This window comes from Elephas maximus, chromosome 20 (assembly GCF_024166365.1).
Source record: "Elephas maximus indicus isolate mEleMax1 chromosome 20, mEleMax1 primary haplotype, whole genome shotgun sequence".
Classification (NCBI taxonomy): domain Eukaryota; kingdom Metazoa; phylum Chordata; class Mammalia; order Proboscidea; family Elephantidae; genus Elephas; species Elephas maximus.
Genome location: NC_064838.1, coordinates 23,692,522 through 23,715,982, shown reverse-complemented (window position 1 = coordinate 23,715,982; position 23,461 = coordinate 23,692,522). Strand labels below are relative to the sequence as shown.

The following is a 23,461-nucleotide window of genomic DNA, read 5'->3' as shown; positions in this document are numbered from 1 at the left end:
AATGGATGATGGGAACTTTTAAGCATATATATTTAGAAATGAATACAGGTTTAGATAATTATTTAGATAGTCCCAAAACAACAACGATAACATTAGGTATGACTTCAAATATCCCCAAAATGAAAAAATAAATCCACATTTCAAATTGTCTCAGTAATCAATTCTTTGCTTCCCTGTATGAACAGAAATAGCTCTTGATATTTCCCCATGTGAGAAAAATTTAGAAACTAAGCCAATGTTTCCGGGAAAGATAAGTAAGTTTGCTATCTCACTTCTCAGAGCCATTGAGTCCATATAACCACACAATGCAGCCTGCCAAATGATGGATGAAGAAACAAGATAGGTTCTACACCTGAAATTCTCTTAAGAAAACTGTGTGCCAGCTTACCAGGACACGCTGGCCTTGGGTGATGCAAAGAACACACAATGTAAGAAAGCACTGTACCCAACTACAGCCTCATAATTTTCTTCATCTTCAGTTTGTATCAGTGGGTGGATATCTAGTTGCAAAGAACATAAATACAATTTTAACAATGGCAAATGACATTGTTCTAAACTGTACCCGTGTTAATGCTATAGGAACAGAAAGCAGCTTAATATTACAGAACACATTCTTAAATTAGAAAGGCATCTCAATTTAGTTCATTTCTGGAAGTACAGTTTTAGTGTGAAGCCTAATACTCAAATGCATGGTGAAAGGTGCTTCGACTTTGCCCCATATTTTATGTGTCAAGAATTCAATCTGTGTGTGTGAGTATGACCTTGACCATTCTTCTTTAGAATGGTAGGTTAACAGTCTGCTTTCAGATATGCTCACCTACAACATCAACATTGGCATTGGTAAGGATGGTCCCATGGATATTCGAGGCTTCACACTGCAACACAGCAGTATTATTTGGTTGTAGATTGGTAAAACTGATTTCCTTTGGGGACCTGACATCGACAACAAATGGATGATCTGAAAGAGATTAAAGAATGTCAGCTTGATAAAGAATAGGAAATAAAATATTTATATGCCGTCTATTAAACATGTCACACAGTATTTATATTTTAAGACCAGTTTAGGGTGAATAATAATTCATAAAACTGATTCTTTAGAATTCTGTAGATTCAACCATGTTTTTTTTTTCTCTTCCCAAACCCTTTTGGTTTATGGTTTCAATTTCTTTCATCAAATGAATATTATTGCTAAAATATCTGCTAGCTTCCAGCTCACTGTCTCCCATGCCCATACCCCTGAATAAGATCACAGATTATCTACCCGTTAAGCGTTCAGGTCCCACTAAGAAATGAATCTCACTTCCAAAAAAAAAAAACCCCACTGCTGTCCAATTGATTCTGACTCATAGCTACCCTATACGACAGAGTAGAACTGCCCCATAGAGTTTCCAAAGAGTGCCTGATGGATCTGAAATGCCAACCTTTTGATTAGCAGCCTGAGCTCTTAATCACTATGCTACCAGGGCTCTGAATTTTGCTTACTCTTCTGAATTTCCTTCCTGATACTGCCCAGCACCCCTCCCAATGCACCAATATTGTCTGCTCTTCTCACCTTGACACCTTTATTGCTCTGCTTCACTTCTCTGTCTGTCCATAATTTTCTAGTCTTACATCTTTCATTTCAATTTTCTTGGTATATATACCATGTATTTCACTTTTCCAGGAAGATTAAATCCTTCTTGAAGGCAGGGGTCAAGTTTTCTATTCTTTGGCTATAAAACCTACCCCACTTTGGATCTAAGAATACTTCTGGAAATATCTTTTGGAAGTGAGGAGCTCTGACATTTCTGGTGCGTTTACTAAGGGACAAAGAATTCTTTGGCACCTGTGCTATCTCACTGACCTTGTTCAGAACCTACTAGATCAGTATAAATATATTTGCTGTAGCCCTGGTGGCATAGTGGTTAAGCATTTGGCTGCTAACCAAAAGGTCAGCAGTTCAAATCCACCAGCCATTCCTTCAAAACCCAGTGGGACAGTTCTACTCTGTCCTATAGGGTCACTATAGTCGGAATTGACAGCAGTGGGTCTATTTTTTTTTTTTTTTTGGTTTAGAGGTAAGAAAGCTGGATGCCAGAGACTGCACATGCCATGCCTTTCTATAACCCTAAAAACAAGCAGTACAAAGGGAAACACATTACTTAGAAACATCAAGCGAGGGCAAATTCACTAAAATTTGTAGATTTAATGACATGATAAGATCACCAATAAATCTATTTGTGCTTATTGTGTCTCCATTATACAAAACAGTAACTATATGATGTTTTATATGATGTTTTAGAAGACATTAATTATGATATTTTTAAATAGAAGATTTTATATTACATCTTTTTGCCCCTGGAATCAAAAAAATTTTTACATTTGACCGTGAGCTTCATGAAGACAGGGCCTGTCTGTGTGGTTTGTACGTATATCTCCAGCATCTAAAAAAGAGGCTATCACAGAGGAGACATTCAAAAGTATTTGTTGGGATTAGTGAAAAACAGCTAGAGGAGTGGAATTTTACTGCCAGTATATGCCTGTGCCACGAGAAAAAGATGTGGCAATCTGCTTCCATAAAGATTTACACCCTTGGAAACCATATGGGGCAGTTCCACTCTTTTCTGCAGAGTTGCTATGAGTCAGAATCAACTCGACAGCAGTGGGTTTGGTTTTTGTTTTGGTTATGTCTCTGTGATGAACAGAAAAATGATGCCCTCCCCCCTCCCCCGCCAAAAAGAAGGTTCATGCCCTAATCCCCAGAACCTGCAAATATGCTATTTACATGGTAAAAGGGATTTTGCAAGTGTGGTTAAAATGAAAGACATTGAGATAGGGAGATTATCCAGATAAACCCAAATTAATCCAATGAGTCCTTAAATTCAGAGAACTTCTTTTTCTCTGCTATAGTCAGAGGAAGACACGAATATGGAAGAATGTCAGAAAGACGCAATGTTGCTGGCTTTGGAGATAGAAGAAGGAAGCCAGGAGCCAAGGAATACAGGCAGCCTCTAGAAGCTGGAAGCAAAGAAGTAGATTCTTTCTCAGACCTTCCAGAAATCCCTGGTAATCCCTGCTGCCATGGATTAAATTGTGTCACCCAAAAATGTGTGTCAACTTGGCTAGGCCATGATTTCCAGTATTATGTGATTGTCCACCATTTTGGCATCTGAATTGATTTTCCTTTGTGTTGCAAAGCCTACCTCTATGACGTTGAAGAGGTGGGATTAGTGGCAGTTACATAAATAAGGCAGGACTCAATCTACAAGGTTAGGTAGTGTCTTAAGTCAATTTCTTTTGAGATATAAAAGAGGGAAGTGAGTAGAGACAGGAGGACCCCATACCAGATAAGAGCCAGGAGAATAGCATGTCCATTGGACCTAGGTCCCTGCACTGAGAAGCTCCTTGACCAGAGGAAGATTGATGACAAGGACCTTCCTCCAGAGCTGACAGAGAGAGAAGTCTTCCCCCGGAGCTGACACCCTGAATTTGGACTTCTAGCCTGTGAGAGAATAAACTTCTGTTTGGTATTTCTGTTATAGCAGCACTAGATGATTAAGGTACCTGACGACACCTTGATTTTAGCCCAGGGTGCCTTGTGTCATATATGTAACCTACGTTGTTGTTGGAAACCCTGGTGGCATAGTGGTTAAGTGCTACCACTGCTAGCCAAAAGGTCGGCAGTTCGAATCCACCAGATGCTCCTTGAAAACTCTACCGGGCAGCTCTACTCTGTCCTATGGGGTCGCTATGAGTCAGAATCAACTCAACAGCAGTGGGTTTGGTTTGGGTTTGGGTATGTTGTTGTTATTAGGTGCCATGGAGTCTGTTCTGACTCAGAGCAACCCTATGTACAACAGAACGAAACAATCCCTGGTCCTGCACCATTCTCACAATCATTGTTATGCTTGAGGCATAGTTCTAACCTCTAGAACTACAATAATAGATTTGTGTTGTTTTGAGTCATAAAATTTGTGATAATTTGTTACAGTAACAATAGAAAACTATCACAATCATCACAATCCTTAGGACAATTTATTACTTATCTCTTGAGAATTTGCAAGATGGATAGCTCTTCCTAGTCCTTTATGGCTAACTCTAAGAGACTGATGCAAAGACCTGGAAGTCTGATCTGATTCTTCACTCTTATATGGCAGGCCCAGAGTTCCATGCCCTTTAATATTAACTCCATTATCCCCTTTACTTCTGCTTATACTATCTGTCCCATGACAAGCTCTGAATCAACACAATCCAAACACAAAACCAAACCCATTGACATCAAGTCAATTACGAGTCATAGTGACCCTGCAGGACAAAGTAGAATTGCCCCATAGGTTTTCCAAAGCTGTAATCCTTTCTCCCTCAGAGTGGCTGGTGGGTTCGAACAACCGACCTTTCAGTTAACAGCCAGGCATTTAACCACTGCACCACCAGGCCTCCTTCAGGGTATTATCAAAAGAAGAAATGAGACTATGGCTTAAGTTTGAAATAAAAAGGAAATAAACATTGTTCTATGCAAAGACATTTGACTATGTGGATCATAACAAATTATGGATAACATTGCAAAAAATGGAAATTCCAGAACACTTAATTGTGCTCATGGGGAACCTATACATAGATCAAGAGGCAATGGTTTAAAGCCAGGAAAGGTGTGTGTCAGGGTTGTAGCCTTTCACCATACCTATTCAATCTATATGCTGAGCAAATAATCTGAGAAACTGGACTATATGAAGATGAACAGGGCATCAGGATGGGAGGAAGACTCATTAACAACCTGCGTTATGCAGATGACACAACCTTGCTTGCTGAACGTGAAGAGGACTTGAAGCACTTACTAATGAAAATCAAAGACCACAGCCTTCAGTGTGGATCACACCTCAACATAAAGAAAACAAAAATTCTCACAACTGGACCAATGAGCAACATCATGATAAACGGAGAAAAGATTGAAGTTGTCAAGGATTTCATTTTACTTGGATCCACAATCAACAACCGTGAAAGCAGCAGTCAAGACATCAAAAGACGCATTGCATTGGGCAAATCTGCTGCAAAAGACCTTTTAAAGGATTAAAAAGCAAAGATGTCACCTTGATGACAAAGGTGCACCTGACCCAAGCCAAGGTATTTTCAATCGCATCATACACATGTGAACGCTGGATAATGAATAAGGAAGACCGAGGAATTGACACCTTTGAATTGTGGTGTTGTCAAAGAATATTGAATATACCACGGACTGCCAAAAGAACGAAATAATCTGTCTTGGAAGAAGTACAACCAGAATGCTCCTCAGAAGCAAGGATGGCGAGACTGCGTCTTACGTGTTTTGGACATGTTGTCAGGAGGGATCAGCGCCTGGAAAAGGACATCACGGCTGGTAAAGAACAGGGTCAGCGGAAAAGAGAAAGACCCTTGACGAGGTGGATTGACACAGTGGCTGCAACCATGGGCTCAAACATAACAACGATTGTGAGGATGGCATAGGACTGGGCAGTGCTTCATTTTGTTGTACATAGGGTTGCTAGGAGTTGGAAATGACTTGATGGCACCTGACAACAACAACAATAAGGAGCTTTGGTGGCACAATGGTTAAGTGCTTGGCTGTTAGCTGAAAGACTGGCAGGTTGAACCCACCCAGTGGCTCCATGGGAGAAAGATCTCTGGCCATCTGCTTCTGTAAAGATTACAGCCAAGAGAGCCCTATGGGGCAGTTCAACTCTGTCACATGGGGTTACTATGAGCCAAAAATGACTGCACAGCACCTAACAACAACAATCCAGCTATATTCTACTTTATCACCCTGCAGTACACATTTACAGGCTTACTGGTCTACTGACTGTCTCTCCCCACGAGAATATCAGCCTCAGAAGAACAGGGATTTTATCTGTTTCATTCGCTGCTGTATCCCAAGAATTAGCCCAATGTCTGGCACATAGGGAGTACTCAATAAACGTCTACTGATGAACGAACCTACTAACTGGGAATAATAATAGCTCCTTCAGAAGTTTTGTGGATTTTGTTTTGTGTGTGTATGTGTTTCAAAACCATTTGTGAATGCCCTTCATAAAGTGTCAAACACCATTCAAATATAAAGTGTTAGAATTTTATGTTCTCAGAGAATCAGCATACCTTATAGCATCCTTAGTATTTTTTATGAACAAAAAGTTTTTATTTCCCTCTGATCTCTCTAAGGAGCCTTGGTGGCCTAGTGGTTAAGAGCTATGGCTACTAACCAAATGGTCAGCAACTCAAATCCACCAGCCACTCCTTGGAAATCCTATGGGGCAGTTCTACTTTGTCCTGTAGGGTGGGTGTGAGTCAAAATTGACTTGATGGCAACCAGTGACTTCCCTAAAGCCTCGTTTTTCAAATCTTATTCTGTTTTTTAAACAGATGAGGATAAATTCCATACTTGAAGATACTAATAATGAGAATTAAGCTTTCCTGAGCGCTTGGTATGTGAAAACAACAATAATAAACAGCACTTTGGGAGTGCTGTCTGTGTGGCAGTTCCTGTACTGAGCATTCTCTGTGTACTGTTGCCTGTAATTCACATAAAAATGCTCTCATCAGTACGTGTTATTTTCATTCCCATTTTCCTGATGAGAAAACAAGTGGTAAGAGGTTCAGTAATATGCCCCATCGCACAGCTAGTAAATGGTAGAGCCAGGATGCAATGAGAGGCAGTCAGGCTGCACAGTTCATAAACTTACCCATGATGCTTTAATAAAGTGTGCTCTCCTAGGTGGTTCGCATTTATCTCATTCAATCACAACGAATATCCTTGTTTTAAAAGTTGAAAAATTATGACTTCAGGAGATTCATTAAACAGCTCAAGACTACGCAGCTAGGAAGGTGTTCAGTCCAGATGGAGCCCCAGGTCTGTGGGCCACCGGGGGGTCCATTCTTGGCATGTGTGGACCCAGGGCAAGAGAATGAATGGAAGCTGCATACGCATGTCTCAATACTGTAAATACTCTAAATCCAGCCAAGCAATTGATAAATAATATGTGTCCTATTATCCTACCTTAACAGGTGCATTAAAAATGATCTGAGCTCTAGCTTAAAATTTAGTTGTACAAACAGTTAAGTGCTCAACTACTCACTGAAAGGTTGGTGGTTCAAACCTAACCAGATGCACCTTGGGAGACAGGCCTGGCAATCTATTTCCAAAAGGTCACAGCTTTGAAAACCCTATGGAGCACAGTTCTACTAGGCACACCTGGGGTTACCATAGGTCGGAACGGACTTGATGCAATCAACTACAACCACCTTAATAAATACATTCAGAATGACCTGAGCTTCAGGTTCATGTTTAGAATTTCTGGGTTCTATGCTGGAAAAGGGCAGAAAGGGGAGAGTAGCCCTCAGCCCTGGCCCATCCCTGCCTTTCCATCCCTAGACCATCTGGAGTGGACTCAGAGTCAAATGCACTGGGAATTTGCAGGTCTTGGATGGTCTAGAATGAGCAGAGAAGGGGGAGGGTACAGGTCCAGGTTTGGCATGTCTTTTTGGCCCTGTGGATTTCTCATATCATGGAATCAGTAGATTTCTCATATCATGGAATCAGGAATGTCCAAGAGTAGCTAAGCAGGTCCCTGTAAGGCAGAACTCAGGAAAGGGTCACTGTTGCCTGGGTCACTGTTGCCTGCATCTAAGCAAGGTATTCACCTCCGATCTGACTCTCAACCACTAGGTCACTTTACCTATTTCTTCTCAGGGAAAAGAAGAGCAGTTGGCTTTCCTTCTTGATACATCGTCTTTCACTTCATTAGTTATTTATTTTTTACCTTGTTTTCATATATAATTTTTATTATGGCCTACCCAGTACAGACTTCATTTAATGGCTCTTCCGTAAGTATCAAATCTTAAAGATGACATTACTTAGGAAGAGGCAATTTCTGATTCTCTGGTTAGATGAGTCTTGCTGAGTCCTGCCACTTCCCAACTACGTTTTACACATTACCAGTGTCTGACCATCAAACAATTGCCTATAGCATCACATTATAATTAGTTTTTTCACTTACTGATATTAGGGGAGCCATTCATTCTCCACTTGATTGTGGGTTGAGGTTCTCCTTCAGCCTCACATATCAAGATATCGCTGCTCTCAGTGTTATACACGCCACTCTGAGGTTTCTTTGTCCATCGAGGAGGCTCTGGAAATAAAATGAATGGTTCATCAGTTATTTTATCTGTTATTAAAGGCAAAAAAAAAAAATAATTAAGGCCTGTATTTCTACTACGTACCAGCAGATGGCACTCACCACCAAATGTTTCAAAACAGCTCTTTTTGATAAGCTTGCTCCGCAAACCAAGGTGGGCGTTGATTTTGTGTTGTATGGTGTGTGTGTGTGTGTGTGTGTGTGCGCGCGCGTTGGGTCTTAGTATGTATAATACATCAGTATACTAAAAATAGTTACCTGCAACCACTTTACTTAGCTACACAAATACCCATCTCACTAACAAAATGAGGGAGGACTAAAGAGGTGGTGAGTTTTAGTTCTGGCTACATCTTATTTTCAGGCTGCAGGCTGGCAGCTAAAATGAATGATATTTAGTAAATATATTTTGAGAGGAGCCCTAGTGGCACAGTGTTTACGAGCTTGGCTGCTAACCAAAAGATCAGTAGTTCGAATCTACCAGCCCCTCCTTAGACACCCAATGGGGCAGTTCTACTCCGTCCTATAGGATTGCTATGTGTTGGAATCGACTCCATGGCAACATGTTTGTTGTTTTGTTTTGTTTTTATATTTTGAAATTATTTTATTGTTAATAAAATTAATTAACTGATTTTAAATATTAATAATGACTTTTCGGCATTTACGTATCTATATCTACCTATTTATCTTTTTTATCTATCTAGTGCATTTGGGAAACGTTCCTAGAGATTTTATTTTTGGAAGGGAGAAAGCATAAAAGTAACAGCTGTTCACCCTCAAAATAATGGAGGAAAAGCTACATTTAAATGACTTGACTCTTTCTATGCCCTTATGCTCCAATATTATAATTCTAAATGGTGTTTCAGAATAAAATGAGACATTTTTATTTCAGTGCAAACATCACTGTCATATTTTGTCACCTTAAGTATATTACTATGTCAGGAGTGAATAAAAGATTTAGATTAAAGTGTGGATGGTTTGGATGAATTCATTTCAGAGAAAATTGCTTAACACCTGCAGGTAGTAATTCCCATCAAGTGTTGCTTGGTTATTTCCCCTAAGACATTTTTGTATTTTCGTTTTAGTCAAAAAGGCAAGTCTTTAATGATACAAGCAAAAAAAAAAAAAAAATGATACAGCTATGTGTTAAATGAAAAATTCCATTTGCATCTTTAAAGTAAAGGAGGAAAAAAGAGATTAGGTGAAAAGAAAACATCTATAAATTTGCCAGAGGACATGAAAGTATACAAATAACTGTCAAGTTCAAGCCCAAGCAAGATAAGTACCTTTGTAATTATTCCACAGGGTTTGGACTTAATTGTTAACTCCCAAGTTAAATATCTGCACTTATAATCTGTACACTCTGTAAATATTTATCCATTTAGTTTAAAATGCAATAGTCCAAAGAATAAACTGCATATCATTTTCTGAGGTGAAGAATTTTTTTTGTATGTGTTTTTTTTGATGTTATTGTCATTAACAGTATTTCAGATTTTTCATACAACCACAGTAAAATTAAACATTCGTAAGTTTTAGATAAAAGTTCCGTTAATGTAGAAATAATCATATTTCTAGCAGAAAACTAAGACTACTGCTTAGTAGTAGTCTTACTACTACTACACGTAGTCCCTAACTTAAGGTAGAATTTTGTCGGTTCTGACATAAGTCGAATACCACATTTTTGTTCTTTTTTAGTTTTCACTATTCTTGCCTTTTATTATCAGTATCTTTATAAATGTAAATGTGACAGTCTTCTCAACAGTAGATCATAAAATTGAACATCTGAAAATGATAACATCAGCAGATTACACGCTGCAACATATTACTAACAATAATATGTACAAAAAAATGGACAGTTGTAAGTGCTGTTCGCTGTGACTAGACTACGTCGTAATTCGAGGACTACTCATACTTACTCCTACTACATGCTTTCAGAGCGCGTAAAAATAAAGATCTTGCAATGATGATATTTTTCTGCATCTTCGTGCATAAGAAAATCAAGATTCCTATTTCTAGTCTCATCTTGCAAGCTTCATTAATCCCTTTATGTCTGCATTGAAATCTAATATTGTTGACCTAAAAGACGACTTAATTATCATTTCAGCCAACGTTTTCACTTTACAAATGAGAGTACAGAGCTTTGAAGAAGTCATCTACCTTGCCCAAGATCGCCAGCAAAAGAAGCCCCATTTTCCCGTTCTTGCCATTCCAGGGATCTACGGACAGAACCTATACACAGTGAGTGGTATGTGACTCTAAAGTCAAGATGGCTTTAATTATTTCTCAATCATTGCCATATTGGTCTGGGCCAATGAGAGATGGCAAGGTTTGCCAAATTCACCAACTTCCACTTTATGCTCCCAAAACTAAAGTCCCCCAACATTCATCAACTGACTCAACAAGTTTTGAGAATTCACTAGGAATTATCACTAAACTTTACCTTAACCCTTCTTCATAAGCTTTTTCTATAAATGCTGGAACATTTAGTGTTATTCTCCTCATCCCTGTTTCTCCCGTACACGTAAGCTGGGCGAGACTCAAGGTAAACTTTGCTGTGCAATTTGAGAGTGATTTCAAGCCTGTCTTGCTCAGAAACATCGCCTTCTTGTGTCTCCCAAGACACTGCCCTTACTTCTAGCCCAGAATGAGACTCTCTTTGAGTCAGTGGAGTGGTGAAGGCCACTGGAAAAGTGATCTCTGAGAGCCAGGGCACAATCTTATTCTTCCTTGTGTCTCCTCCATTGACACATTGTCTGGTACAGAACTGACGCATGTTAAGTGATTTCGAATTGAATTGTAATGAGCAATCCCCAAAGACTCCAGTAAAAAAGGCATAGGGAACAAAGAAGGGAAATTAGTTGGAATGAAATCATTGCCTTCAAGTCATTCACTCTGATAATTTCACCCATTTATTGACAGGTTAGCTAGTTGCTAATGTATTCACTACGTGGGCAGTGGTGGTTCAACGGTAGAACTCTCACCTTCCATGCAGAAGACCCGGGTTTGATTCCTAGCCAATGTACCTCAGGAGCAGCCACCGCCTGTCCATCGGCGGAGGGTTGTGTGCTGCTGTGATGCTCAACAGGCTTCAGTGGAGTTTCCAGATTAAGAGGAGCTTAGAAGAAAGGCCTGGTGATCTACTTCCAAACATCAGTCAATGAAAATCTCATGGATCAAAATGGTCCAATCTGCAATCAATCGTGGGGATGATGCTAGACTGGGCAGAGTTCTGTTCCACTGTGCATGGGTTTGTCATGAGCTGGGGGCTGATGCAAGGGCAGCTAACAACAACTTTATTCACTAAAGAAGGCACTAAAGTGGAGCCTGAGGATGTGAGCTAAGGGACAGGAACTTTTTGGTGGATGAGGTGCAGACTATAGACAAGAAGGGGCAGAGAGGAAACAGATGAGTTCCAGAGCTTAGACCATGCAACTCTATTCCTGAAAGGTAAGATCTAGTTGAGAGGATGCAAAAAAAAAAAAAAAAAAACCAAAGGCTTGAGAGGAAAGAATGGTTAAAACTAAAAATTAGGAATGTAAACATCATCATCAAATCCCATTCTCTTTCCTGTTATTTTAAGATATATGGTAACTGATGAAAATTACCCATGTTGAAATTTTATCCATTTTTTTCATAAATGTAAATTTAAAAAACAAGGTGATCAATTTCCTTTATGCTGCTGAAAACAGACGCAAATGTCTGAATATAAAGAATATAATAATCAAGCTAATTAGAGATGTTTGTCACTAGAAGAAAAACAAAATAAAACATACAATACAGTGGATATTTTCTTAATAAAATTGTTTTACCACAGATAGATTCAATTAAATAACTACACTCTAATAAATAAACTGTTAGGCTCATCAAATGGATTTATTTGCAATTTTTTAGGAACAGGTTTGTTATTGGAAAATGAGGCTTTCTTAAGTATATCAATGATTGTATTGCATTTTAGTTCATGACCCAAAACCAAACCCATTGCCATTGAGTTGATTCTGACTCATAGCAACCCCACAGGCTGTAGAATAGAACTGCTCCATAGGGTTTCCAAGGAGGGACTGGTGGATTCCAACTGCCAGCCTTTTGATTAGACACTGAGCTCTGAACCACTGGGCCACAGGGTTCCTGAGTTCATGATTTCCTTTGAAAATGCTAAACAACTATGAATTATATTATACGTAAATAATTATATATAGGAGTCCTGGTGGCACAGTGGTTGAGAGCTACAGTGACCTATAGCTGCTAACCAAAAGGTTGGTGGTTCGAATCCACCAGAAGCTCCTTGGAAACCCTATGGGGCAGTTCTACTCTGTCCTATAGGGTGGCTATGAGTCAGAATCAACTCAATGGCAATGGATTTGGTTTTTGGGTTAACCATGTATAAATACATTCCTATTACCCTTACTAAAGTTCAAAAGCCTTTAAATGATCCAAAAGTTTACAACTCAAAAATTGTTAGTGGGAGTTTATTTTTAGATAGTCAGTTGAAATGTGTTTGAGATCGATCATATTTTTATTTCTGATTTTAAAATAGTTCAGATGCCGTCCTAATATATCCCTTTCCACTGGATGTGTAGTTATTTATACCAAGGATACCTAGGAGGTATAGTTGTATCTAGTGAAAACATCTGGCTGTTTTTGCTTATGCATATTATAAAAACCAGGAAACCAAACCCGTTGCCAATGAGTCGATTCCGACACATAGTGACCCTATAGGACAGAGTAGAACTGCCCTATAGGGTTTCCAAGGAGCAGCTGGTGGTTTTGAACTGCTGACCTTTTTGTTAGCAACCAAGCTCTTAACCACTGCACCACCAGGGTTCCATAGTCATTGCAAATACAGTTTGTTAATATATTTAGAGTGTTGTAGCTTAAATTGCAAGCTCATAGAATTTGATTGTGTTTAGTAATAAAGAAGAAATAGCACATATGGGGAGAATATAATACAGTCCATCAGTCCATGCTTTGATTTAAACAAAGGAGTGTTTTCAGAATGGACCGGATTTTCAAACTACGTAATAGCACTGCTCTTTTCCCATATGGCTAATCCTTGTTATTTAATTTGGGTTTCTAAACAAGAGACCAAAAAAAGGAAAGAAGAGGGTGCAGAAAGGCAGAAGAAAATTGAATAAATGTGAACTCATCCATCCACATGATTAATGAAGGTTATATTTACTGCTTTCACCCTTAAAAGAAATTAAAAAAAAAAGACTTACTGAGCTTAGTTTGACTCTCACTTGCCTGCAGGAAGAGAAACTCCTAAAACATACAGCTGAGGGCACATTTAGTAGTTTTTCATTAAGGGGGAAGGATTAAATGTTTCCCATAAAACATTATTTACATCTCAATGGTGCTAATAGCTGTTTTATGAATAGTGAAGGCAATTTGCTCAGGACACCTATATTCCTTTGGAGTTCTAGAGTCAACATTTCAAATTGCATAATAAATTTTACATCCTTGATTTTTTTTTTCTTTTTGCAACCCTTGCAATTCTTTTGAAAGCTTCAGTCTTAGAGTCAAAAAAAAAAAAAAAAATGCTGTGGCCAGATTGTTAAAATATTCAGCTACCATAGCAATGTTCCAGCCATCTGGAAGGATTTCTAATAGTCAGCAACTTGGAGTAGAAGCAGCAAACAATTAGACATGTCTGGGTTGTGGGTATGTGTGTGAGAGCGGGAGCTAGGGGAGGAGGAGTTAATAGAAAACACCCATGTTGTCTGTTAGCCAAATTACACAGACGCATCCAGTGATGACTAAAAATATAGATAAAATAAATTCCTCAACCTCTGACTTTCTTTGTGAATAATTTCATTCCAGCGGAATATATCACAGCTGGCAGGTGTCGATGTTAATCCATAATATTGGGCTTTCTCTTACACACGGTTTGCTTTCATTGAATCAAGGAAAATTATATTCGCATCTTGCTTTTCTATCCAATGTTACACGTGGTAGGGAAGTCTCAGAAACACAGTGTTTCTCCAGGCAGTGGCGTGACTAAAGCACTTATCCTAACATTTACTTGGGAATGCGATTGTGTTTGTCTTTTTTTTTTTTCCTTTTGCTATTAACTAAAACAATCACCATTACTTAGGTTTTTCGTGTGCAAATTAAAGCTTGAAGAGGTGAACTTTGTTGGAAAATAGATGGGAGCCCTAGAGCACTGGTCTACTAAACGGTAGCCTTAAACAGGCGGTTCCTTTCAATAGTTAAGCCTACACAACACTAAACTGCAAACACAGTCATCATTCCCTTAATTTGATCAATACAGTCAACCAAACTGTAGGATCAAACTTACAGAAAACATGATTAGACTTGTAGAAAATAGTCTGCATCAATCAAACTCACAGGATGACTAGATAACCTTACTTCTGCCCAGCAGGCATAGCCCCAATCATCTACATTTCATGCCCCCACCCCCTTTTTGAAAAATGATGTCATCATCAGCTCTTTATTTCTAGAAATACAACAAATGATAGCAAAATGTCTAGTGATCAAAAAGCTTAGACTTATGGAGAGAAGATGACTAAAATATAATGTTTTTTTGACCTTGTGAAAGAGAATCAATATTTATAGCATACAATCTATTCTTCTTTCCCCACAATAACATGCTGAGTATCATTTGAACCCAAGATATGGAAACCAAAAAAAAAAAAAAAAAAAAAAAACAATTTTTTCTAGGAAAGAGCTAAAGCAATCATTTATCTGACTTCCTCATTTCACTGGTGAAGAAACTGAGGTACAGAAAGGTGAAGTAACTTGATCAAAAACACAGCAAATAAATGACAGGACTGAGAAACAAATTTCAGGCTTTCTTCCAGGCCCAAGAATCTTTTCATTGTAACACTTATTTCCTCTTCTATAACTTAATATTATGTAGTGTCTCATGTACCTTATGATAAAAATCAGTTCTTACAATATGATGATATAGGACTTCAGGTTAATTGCTAAGATGGATCTTTCCTTGTCATTTGACCCTTCTATATGGCTTTGTGTGGTAAAGAATAAAACTAATCAAATAAAATGTTAAAAAATGTTACTTACTATAAATACAATTAAAAGTTGAGACAGCTTACCTATCTGTATTAAAATGTATACTTTAGAATTAAGACCCACTACATGCATAATTTTTTTTTTTTAATAGAAGAAAAATAAATCAACATGGAGAAAGTACCTTCTATTGTAACATGAAAATCATGAGTGGCTGTTCCCAAAAAATTGTTGGCTGTGCAGCGATAAATTCCTTTGTCGTGGTAGGAGACATTCTCTATCTTCAATGTCTTGTTGTAATTTTCTTTTGTTACTCTTCCCTTTGGTAAATCACCACCCAGTTTGTCCCATTCAACCTGTGGAGTTGGCCTGCAAATAAATAAATAAACAAACTAAACATTTTTTGAGAGTTGAAAATAAAATGTAAGGAACCATCAGGACCCATTCCTCATTCTGTTGCTTCTACACATGTGCTTGGGGTCCGCTAACAGGGGCCTTGTCAGAGCACATCACCATCCATGTGATCTCTGGGGTTGCATCAAATCCATCTCATTGTAGGGTCCTTTAACATTCTGCTCCCTCTGAAATCTTCTGTGGCCCCTCTGTAAGAGGGCCAACTAAATGGAAGTGCTGAATAGGTGTAACTGGGTGGAGGAAGGATAATTGGAGACTGTTATAAATCAAATTGTGCCCCCCCAAATGTGTGGAAACTCTAACCCTGTACCTGTAAATATGACCCTGTTTGGAAATAGGGGTTTTAGTTTCCATGTTAATAAGGGCATATCAGAGTAGGGTGGGTCCTAAACCTAGTCATTTTTTAGTTATAAAAAGAGAAAAATAGGCACAGAAATACACAAGGAGGGAAGACAGACACTCAGGAATGCCAGGGAAAGGCAGGGATTGCCAAGTATCACAAGCAGACACCAAAAAACCAGGAGAGAGGCTCACAGAAGGCATCGACACAGCTAAGACCTTGATTTAGACTTTCAGCCTCCAGAATTGTGTGAAAATTTATTTCCATTCTTTAAAGTCACCCACTTGTGGTATTTCTATTGTGGCAGCCATAGAAAATGAAGACAGAACCCTTAGAAATAGTATTACAAGGTATTTTTTAAGTGTGAAAATCTCCCTGCAGATGGTTTGAGGGAGCCACAAATAGCAGCTCTTTTCCATGGATGAGTTTGAAAAATATGATGAAGTAGGATACAACAGTCACCAGAAGGAGACAGTGATAGCCCTTTAACCCCAACGAAGTGGAGAATGTGGCTGTAGTGGGAGAGCCAAATATGCTGGTCAGACCTAGAAACAGCCCATTCTAGGGCATGTTAGGGTCTGCAGGGCAGATAGTGCTACCAAGGTTGCTCTCTTGCTCTTGTGGGGAATAGAGGGAAGGACCAGTGAATCAAATCTCCTTTGCTTAGGGCTTTGACAGAGCAGATCACCCAATCAGAACAAAGAAACAAGAACCACAAAACAACCTGATAATTTGTATACACCAACAAGATTACTTTCTCTACCTTAGTGGGGAGGAGAGTGAAATCAAGCCAGCTGGAGTTAAATCTCTTCTCCTGTAATTCAGACGTGAAGAATTGGTACCTTTATGGCTCATGTGATTTAAAATTACGTAGAGAGCATTGATGGATAATTGTTTTTATTCTTTCTATAAATCAGGCTTTATGAGTAAATGGAAAGAAGCTTGATTTTGCTATCTTTATGCTGATACTTTTTCTTCTTAAACATATTGTATTATTTTTTTCTTTTTACCATTAATCATTGTAAGTTATTGAATATGTGCTAAAGACAGGCATTATTATCATCATCTGAAGCTACGAGAAGTTAATTTGCTAAGGTTACTGGGGTAATAAATGACTTATTAGAAGTTACATTTGTCAGACACTTCAATCTGTTCTTCTGTGTGTGTGTGATAAATATGTAGGTAACAAAACATTTGCCATTTCTACAATCTTCACATGTACAGTTCAGTGACATTCATTATGTTTATCATATTGTTCAATCATCAATATTAACCATTCTCAAACTTTTCTACCACCCTTAACAGAAGCTCAGTGTTCCCTAGGCATTGTGTCTTCCTTCCTCCTATCTCCCGCCCACCCCCAGTAACCATTAAAAAATTTTGGTCTTTATACACTTGCCTATTTCATGTAAGTGGGATCCCTGTAATCTATTTGTGCTATTTTCGTCTATGTCCTTCATAACCGTTACTTTTGGAATATATGCTTGTAAGTCAAACCATCAGTTAGTTACTAGTTAATAACTGAACAATTATCTCAAGCTGTGTCCCTTATCTCAAATTATTTGTATTAATAGGCAATGGTTAAAATAATCACTATTATGCCAAAAATATTGGAGGTCAAGATAAAGGTTTTTTAATTTACACGTATCTACTCCCTGGGAAGAAACTCATTTCTCGCTTGCTGTCTCTGCTCGTGCTCAAGGACTTACCTATTTCCAGATCTGGAATGACTGCTTTATGTTTTACCAGGCTGAGAGTGCATGGCACACATCTGTTGTTGTTAATTGCTGTGGAGTAGATTCCAGCTCATGGCGACCCCATGTGCTACAGAGTAGAACTGCTCTCTGGGGTTTTATTGGCTGTAATCTTTTTTTTTTTTTCTATTGAACTTTAAATGAAGGTTTACAGAACAAGCTAGTTTCTCATCAAACAGCACACACATTGTTGTATGACATTATTTAACAACCCCATGACATGTCAACACTCTCCCTTCTCGACCCTGGGTTCCCTATTACCAGCTGCCCTGTTCCCTCCTACTTTCTAGTCCCTGTCCCAGGGCTGGCGCGCCCCTTTAGTCTTGTTTTGTTCCATGTGACTTTTCAATCTTTGGCTGAAGGGTGAACCTCAAGAGTGGCCTCATTACTAAGTTGATAGGGCATCCAGGGCGCCATACTCTCAGGGTCTCTCCAGCCTCTGTCGGGCCAGCAAGTCTGGTCTTTCTTTTTTTTTTTTTAATTGATTATTGGCTGTAATCTTAATGGGACCAGATCGCCATGCCTATTTTCCGAGGAGCCACTGAGTGGATTTGAACGACCAACCTTTAAGTTAGCAGTGGAACAAAATCTGCACCACTTAGGGACCTTATGGCACACTTCCGTAGAAAATGGGATCAATGTTCAGACAGGCCGCAGTGAGTATGTATTAGCTCTTGGCTTTCTGAGCATACCACCTCACAGGATGCCTAATCCAAGTCTCCTAACTGCTTACTTTTCACTCCATCTGCCAAAACAGCAATTTGCCAAGTTACAGGCTGCTATGGACCTTATCAAAAAAAAAAGAAAAAAGTTGCCATCAAGTCAATTTCAACTCAGGGCAACCCTACAGGACAGAGTAGAACCGCCCCATAGGGTTGCCAAAGCTATAATCTTTCTCTTTTTTTATTTTTATTTTTTTTGTACTTTAGATGAAGGTTTACAGAACAAACTAGTTTCTCATTAAACAGCTAGTACACACATTGTTTTATGACATTGGTTAACAATCATACAACACGTCAGCACTCTCCCTTCTTGACCTTGGGTTCCCTATTACCAGCTTTCCTGTCCCCACCTGCTTTCTAGTCCTTGCCCCCTGGGCCGTTGTGCCCCTTTAGTCTCATTTTGTTTTATGAGTCTGTCTGACCTTTGGCTGAAGGGTGAACTTCGGGAGTGACTTCATTACTAAGCTAAAAGGGTGTCCTAGGGCCATACTCTCAGGATTTCTCCAGTCTTTGTCAGCCCAGTAAGTCTGGTCTTTTTCTGTGGGTTAGAATTTTGTTCTACATTTTTCTCCAACTATGTGCAGGACCCTGTATTGTGATTCCTCTCAGAGTAGTCAGTGGTGATAGCTGGGCACCATCCAGTCCAGTAGAGGCCATGGTAGATGTGGTCCACTAGTCCTTTGGACTAATCTTTCCCTTGTATCTCCAGTTTTCTTCATTCTCCCTTGCTCCCAAAGGCGTAAGGCCAGTGGAATATCTTAGATGGCTACTCACAGGCTTTTAAGACCCCGAACACTACTCACCAAAGTAGAATGTAGAACATTTTCTTTATAAGCTATGTTACGCCAATTGAGCTAGATGTTCCCCAAGGCTGTGGTCCCCAGAGCCATCAGCTCAGCAATTTGGTCCCTCAGGGAGTTTGAATGTGTCTATGGAGCATCCATGATCCAAGGCTATAATCTTTACAGAAGCCAACTGCCACATCTTTCTCCCGTGGGTTCAAACTTCCAGTCTTTTAGTTAGTGTCATGAAGATAGAATTTTTTTTTCATGAATCTGTGTTTTAATAGTGCAAGCATGTCACTTTGTATTGTTTTATTTTGTTTGTTTGTTTTTTAAATGCCCACCTTTGAAAGCTGATCTAATCCTCTACTACTTATTATTTGAAAGAATAAAATATTGTACTGGTACAACAACAGACACATAGACCAAAGGAACAGAATTGAGAAACCAGATGTAAATCCATCCACCTATGAGCAGCTGATATTTGACAAAGGGCCAAAGTCCATTAAATGGGGAAAAGACAGTCTCTTTAAAAGAAATGGTGCTGGCACAACTGGATATCCATCTGTGAAAAAATGAAACAAGATCCATCTCTCACACCACACACAAAAACTACCTCAAATGGGCCAAAGACCTAAATATAAAACCTGAAATTATAAAAATCATGGAAGAAAAAATAGAAATAATGATAGGAGCCCTAATACATGGGATAAATAGTATACAAACCATAATTAACAATCCACGAACACCAGAAGAGAAACTAGATAACTGGGAACTCCTGAAATTAAACACTTACGATCCTCAAAAGAATTCACCAAAAGAGTAAAAAGAGAACCGACAGGCTGGGAAAAAAATTTTGGCTGCAGACTATCTCACAAGGGTCTAATCTCTAATATCTATAACACCTCAGCAGCAAAAAGACAAATAGCCCAATTAAAAAATGGGCAAATGATATGAACAGACACTTCACCAAAGAAGATATTCAGGTGACTAACAGACACATAAGGAAATGCTCGCGATTTTTAGGCATTAGAGAAATACAAATCAAAACTACAATGAGATACCATCTCACCCCGACAATACTGACACTAAAAACACACACACACACATACAAAATAACAAATGTTGGAGAGGCTGCAGGGAGATTGAAACTTTTATGCACTGCTGATGGGAATGTGAAACAGTGCAACCATTTTGGAAAATGATATGGCACTTCCTTAAAAAGCTACAAATAGAAATGCCATATGATTCAGCAACCCCACTACTAGGAATATCCCAGGGAAATAAGAGGCATCACATAAATAGGCATATGCACACCTGTGTTCATTGTAGCACAATTCACCGTAGCAAAAAGATGGAAACAACTTAAGCGCCCATCAACAGATGAACGGATAAAAAAATTCTGGTACATACCCACAATGGAACACTATGAAGTGATAAATCACAGCGATGAACCCATGGAACATCTCACAACATGGATGAATCTGGGGCACACTATGCTAAGTGAAATAAGTCAATCACAAAAGAACAAATACTGTATGAGACCACTATTATAAGAACTCAAGAAAAGGTTTACATATAGCAAAAAGCACACTTGATGGTTACAAGGGTGGGGAGGGAAGGGGAAGGGAAATCACTAACCAATTAGTAAACAAGTGTCAGCTTTGGTGAAGGGAAAGACAACACACAATACAGGGAAAGTCAGCAAAACCTGACCAAGAAAAAGGCATAGAATTTCCTAGACACATTCAGACACCTTGAAGGACCAAGTTGCTGGACTGAAGGCTGGGGACCATAGTCTACAGGGACACCTAGGTCAATTGACAGAACACAGCTCATAAAGAAAATGATCTACATCCTACTTTGGTGAGTAGCATTTGGGGACTTAAAAGCTTGTGAGCGGCCATCTAAGACACATTTTTTGGTCCCATCCCATCTGGAGCAAAGGAGAATGAAGAAAACAAAAGGCAGTAGGAGAATATTAGTCCAAAGGACTAAAGGACCACGTGAACCACAGCCTCCACCAGCCTGAGCTCAGAAGATCTAGATGGTGCCCGGCTACCATCACCAATGATTCTGATAGGGGTCACAACAGGGGGCCCCAGACAAAGTGTGAGAAAAATGCAGAACAAAACTCAAATTCACAACAAAAGACCAGACCTACTGGAGGAACCCCCAAGACTATGGCCCCCAGGCGCTTTACTAACTCAGAACTGAACACACTCCTGAAGCCGACTTTTCAGACAAAGATTAGATAGGTCTATGAAACAAACAATAGCATATGTGAGGAAAGTGCTTCTTAGTTCAGTCAAATATACAAGACCAATTGGGCAACTTCTGTCCTAAAGCAAGATGAGAAGGCAGGAAGGGACAGAAAAACTGGACAAAAGAACACAGGAAACCCAGGGTGAAAAGGGGGAGAGTGCTGTCACATTGTGAGGATTGCAACCAATGTCACAAAACAATATGTGTATAAATTTCTGAATGAGAAGCCACCTTGAGCTGTAACCTTTCACCTAAAAAAAAAAAAAAAAAATTTAAGCACACTAAAAATGAGTTAATTGAAATATATTAAAATGTTATAATAAAATTGAAAAAAGAATAAAATAAGATCATTATAAGTATCAGGTGAACGTGAGACAAAATTTATTTAGAAGCATATCTACACATTTGCAAGAATTTCCAGCTACACTCTTGCAAATATTTTTTCCTTTTTTTCTTAAACATCATTTAATAACAGCATTTGAACAATGAAATGCTGAGGGATAATGTATTCCTTAAGCCATTTTTATACATAAACAAGAACTATCTCATGATCTAAAATTTTTGTGCAGGTCTTTGTTCAGCCAGCTTTTATTCCTATACTTCCTTTGGTTACAAAGTGGCAAAAGAATCATACAGTAACCCAAACTAATGAATTTTCAAAAGAGAGAGGGAAAACATTTCGACCAGGGCAGATGAGTCCGCCACCCATTTCATAGGGTGTGAGTGAGTGTGGATTGGTGCATAAATGTGCCCTTGTGCTTCTTTCAGGATGTGAATACCTTACACTTCTGAATGAGATTCAAAATGTAATTTCAATCATTCTTGATTCCCACCTTACAGAAACTACAGAACGTAGACCCCGACACAGGTTTTCCCTATAAAAACTCCCCTGTTTTTATAAATTTTATCTACATTCTTATTATTACCTAGCATCTATTGAAATGTACGCTTTATGCCACTTCTGTATATTCAGAGGCAACCCTGGTGGCAAAGTGGTTAAGAGCTTAGGCTGCTTATCAAATGGTCTGTCGTTTGAATCCACCAGCTACTCCTTAGAAACCTTATGGGGCAGTTCTACTCTGTCCTATAGGGTTGCTATTAGTCAAAATCGACTCAACAGCACACAACAACAACGACATACATTCAGAGATAGTCTTTTTTTTTTTTTGTATTGTTTTATTTTGTTTTTCCCCACCTAACTGAGCTGAATAGCTTTCACTTGGTTAAAATATCCTCCTGATGTAGTTAAATTCGGAGGTAGTTTCGGGTTCTAGGGTCAGGCAGGATGGAATCCCAGCTGTGCCTTATAGTATGTTTGGAGAAAAGAATTAAACTATCTGAGCTTCATTTACCTAATCTGTGAGTAGGAATGAGCTAATTCATGTAAAGTGCAAAACATAGCATCTGACACATAATAAGAGCATAATACATCATAGCTATATTTTGTTTTACTATAGAACACATGGAAACCCTGGTGGCATAGTGGTTAAGTGCTACAGCTGCTAGCCAAAGGGTTGGCAGTTCGAATCCGCCAGATGCTCCTTGTAAACTCTATGGGGCAGTTCTACTCTGTCCTATAGGGTCGCTATGAGTCGGAATCGACTCGACGGCACTGGGTTTCTGGTTTATAAAACACATACAATTTTTTTAAATTCTTCAAGACATTTTTAAAAAGTACTTTTATACAAATGTATCCCCTTCATCTCAAAGAGGACACATGGATCACTCAATGCAAATCTAGTACGAGTAAGAAGAAACCACTTCAAGTGAGAATTCTTAGGACAATGTACCAAGAATCTTCATACCAAGTACACCATACATTTAGGTCCACTTTCTTTTTAAATATTGTTTCAGGACATATCATTTTCTAAAAGGCACATGAGAGAAGCATTTCAATTGTTTTGAAGATAAGCAGTGAAGTTGCCAAGCAAGTCAAGAAGCAGATGACAGCATTTGTGAAAAATAGGAAAAATAAATTATTGAAATGTTCGTTCTGCCCAAAGAGTCAACCCAGAATAGTGATGAACCCTGAAAAAATTAATTTCCACCATTTAAATAA

At 38.8% G+C, this 23,461-nt stretch overlaps 1 protein-coding gene across 7 annotated transcripts in view; it reads right to left on the bottom strand.

Moving 5' to 3' along the window:
- Nucleotides 1-23,461, bottom strand: part of CHL1 (cell adhesion molecule L1 like) — a 232,568-nt gene that overhangs the window by 45,881 nt on the left and 163,226 nt on the right. For all 7 annotated transcript variants that reach the window (XM_049862001.1, XM_049862007.1, XM_049862008.1 and 4 more), the window contains 4 exons: nt 15,310-15,494; nt 8,004-8,135; nt 818-958; nt 389-500 (listed from right to left, as the gene is read on the bottom strand). In XM_049862001.1, the coding sequence (XP_049717958.1) occupies nt 389-500; nt 818-958; nt 8,004-8,135; nt 15,310-15,494 (570 nt within the window). The remainder of the gene's footprint in view (nt 1-388; nt 501-817; nt 959-8,003; nt 8,136-15,309; nt 15,495-23,461) is intronic.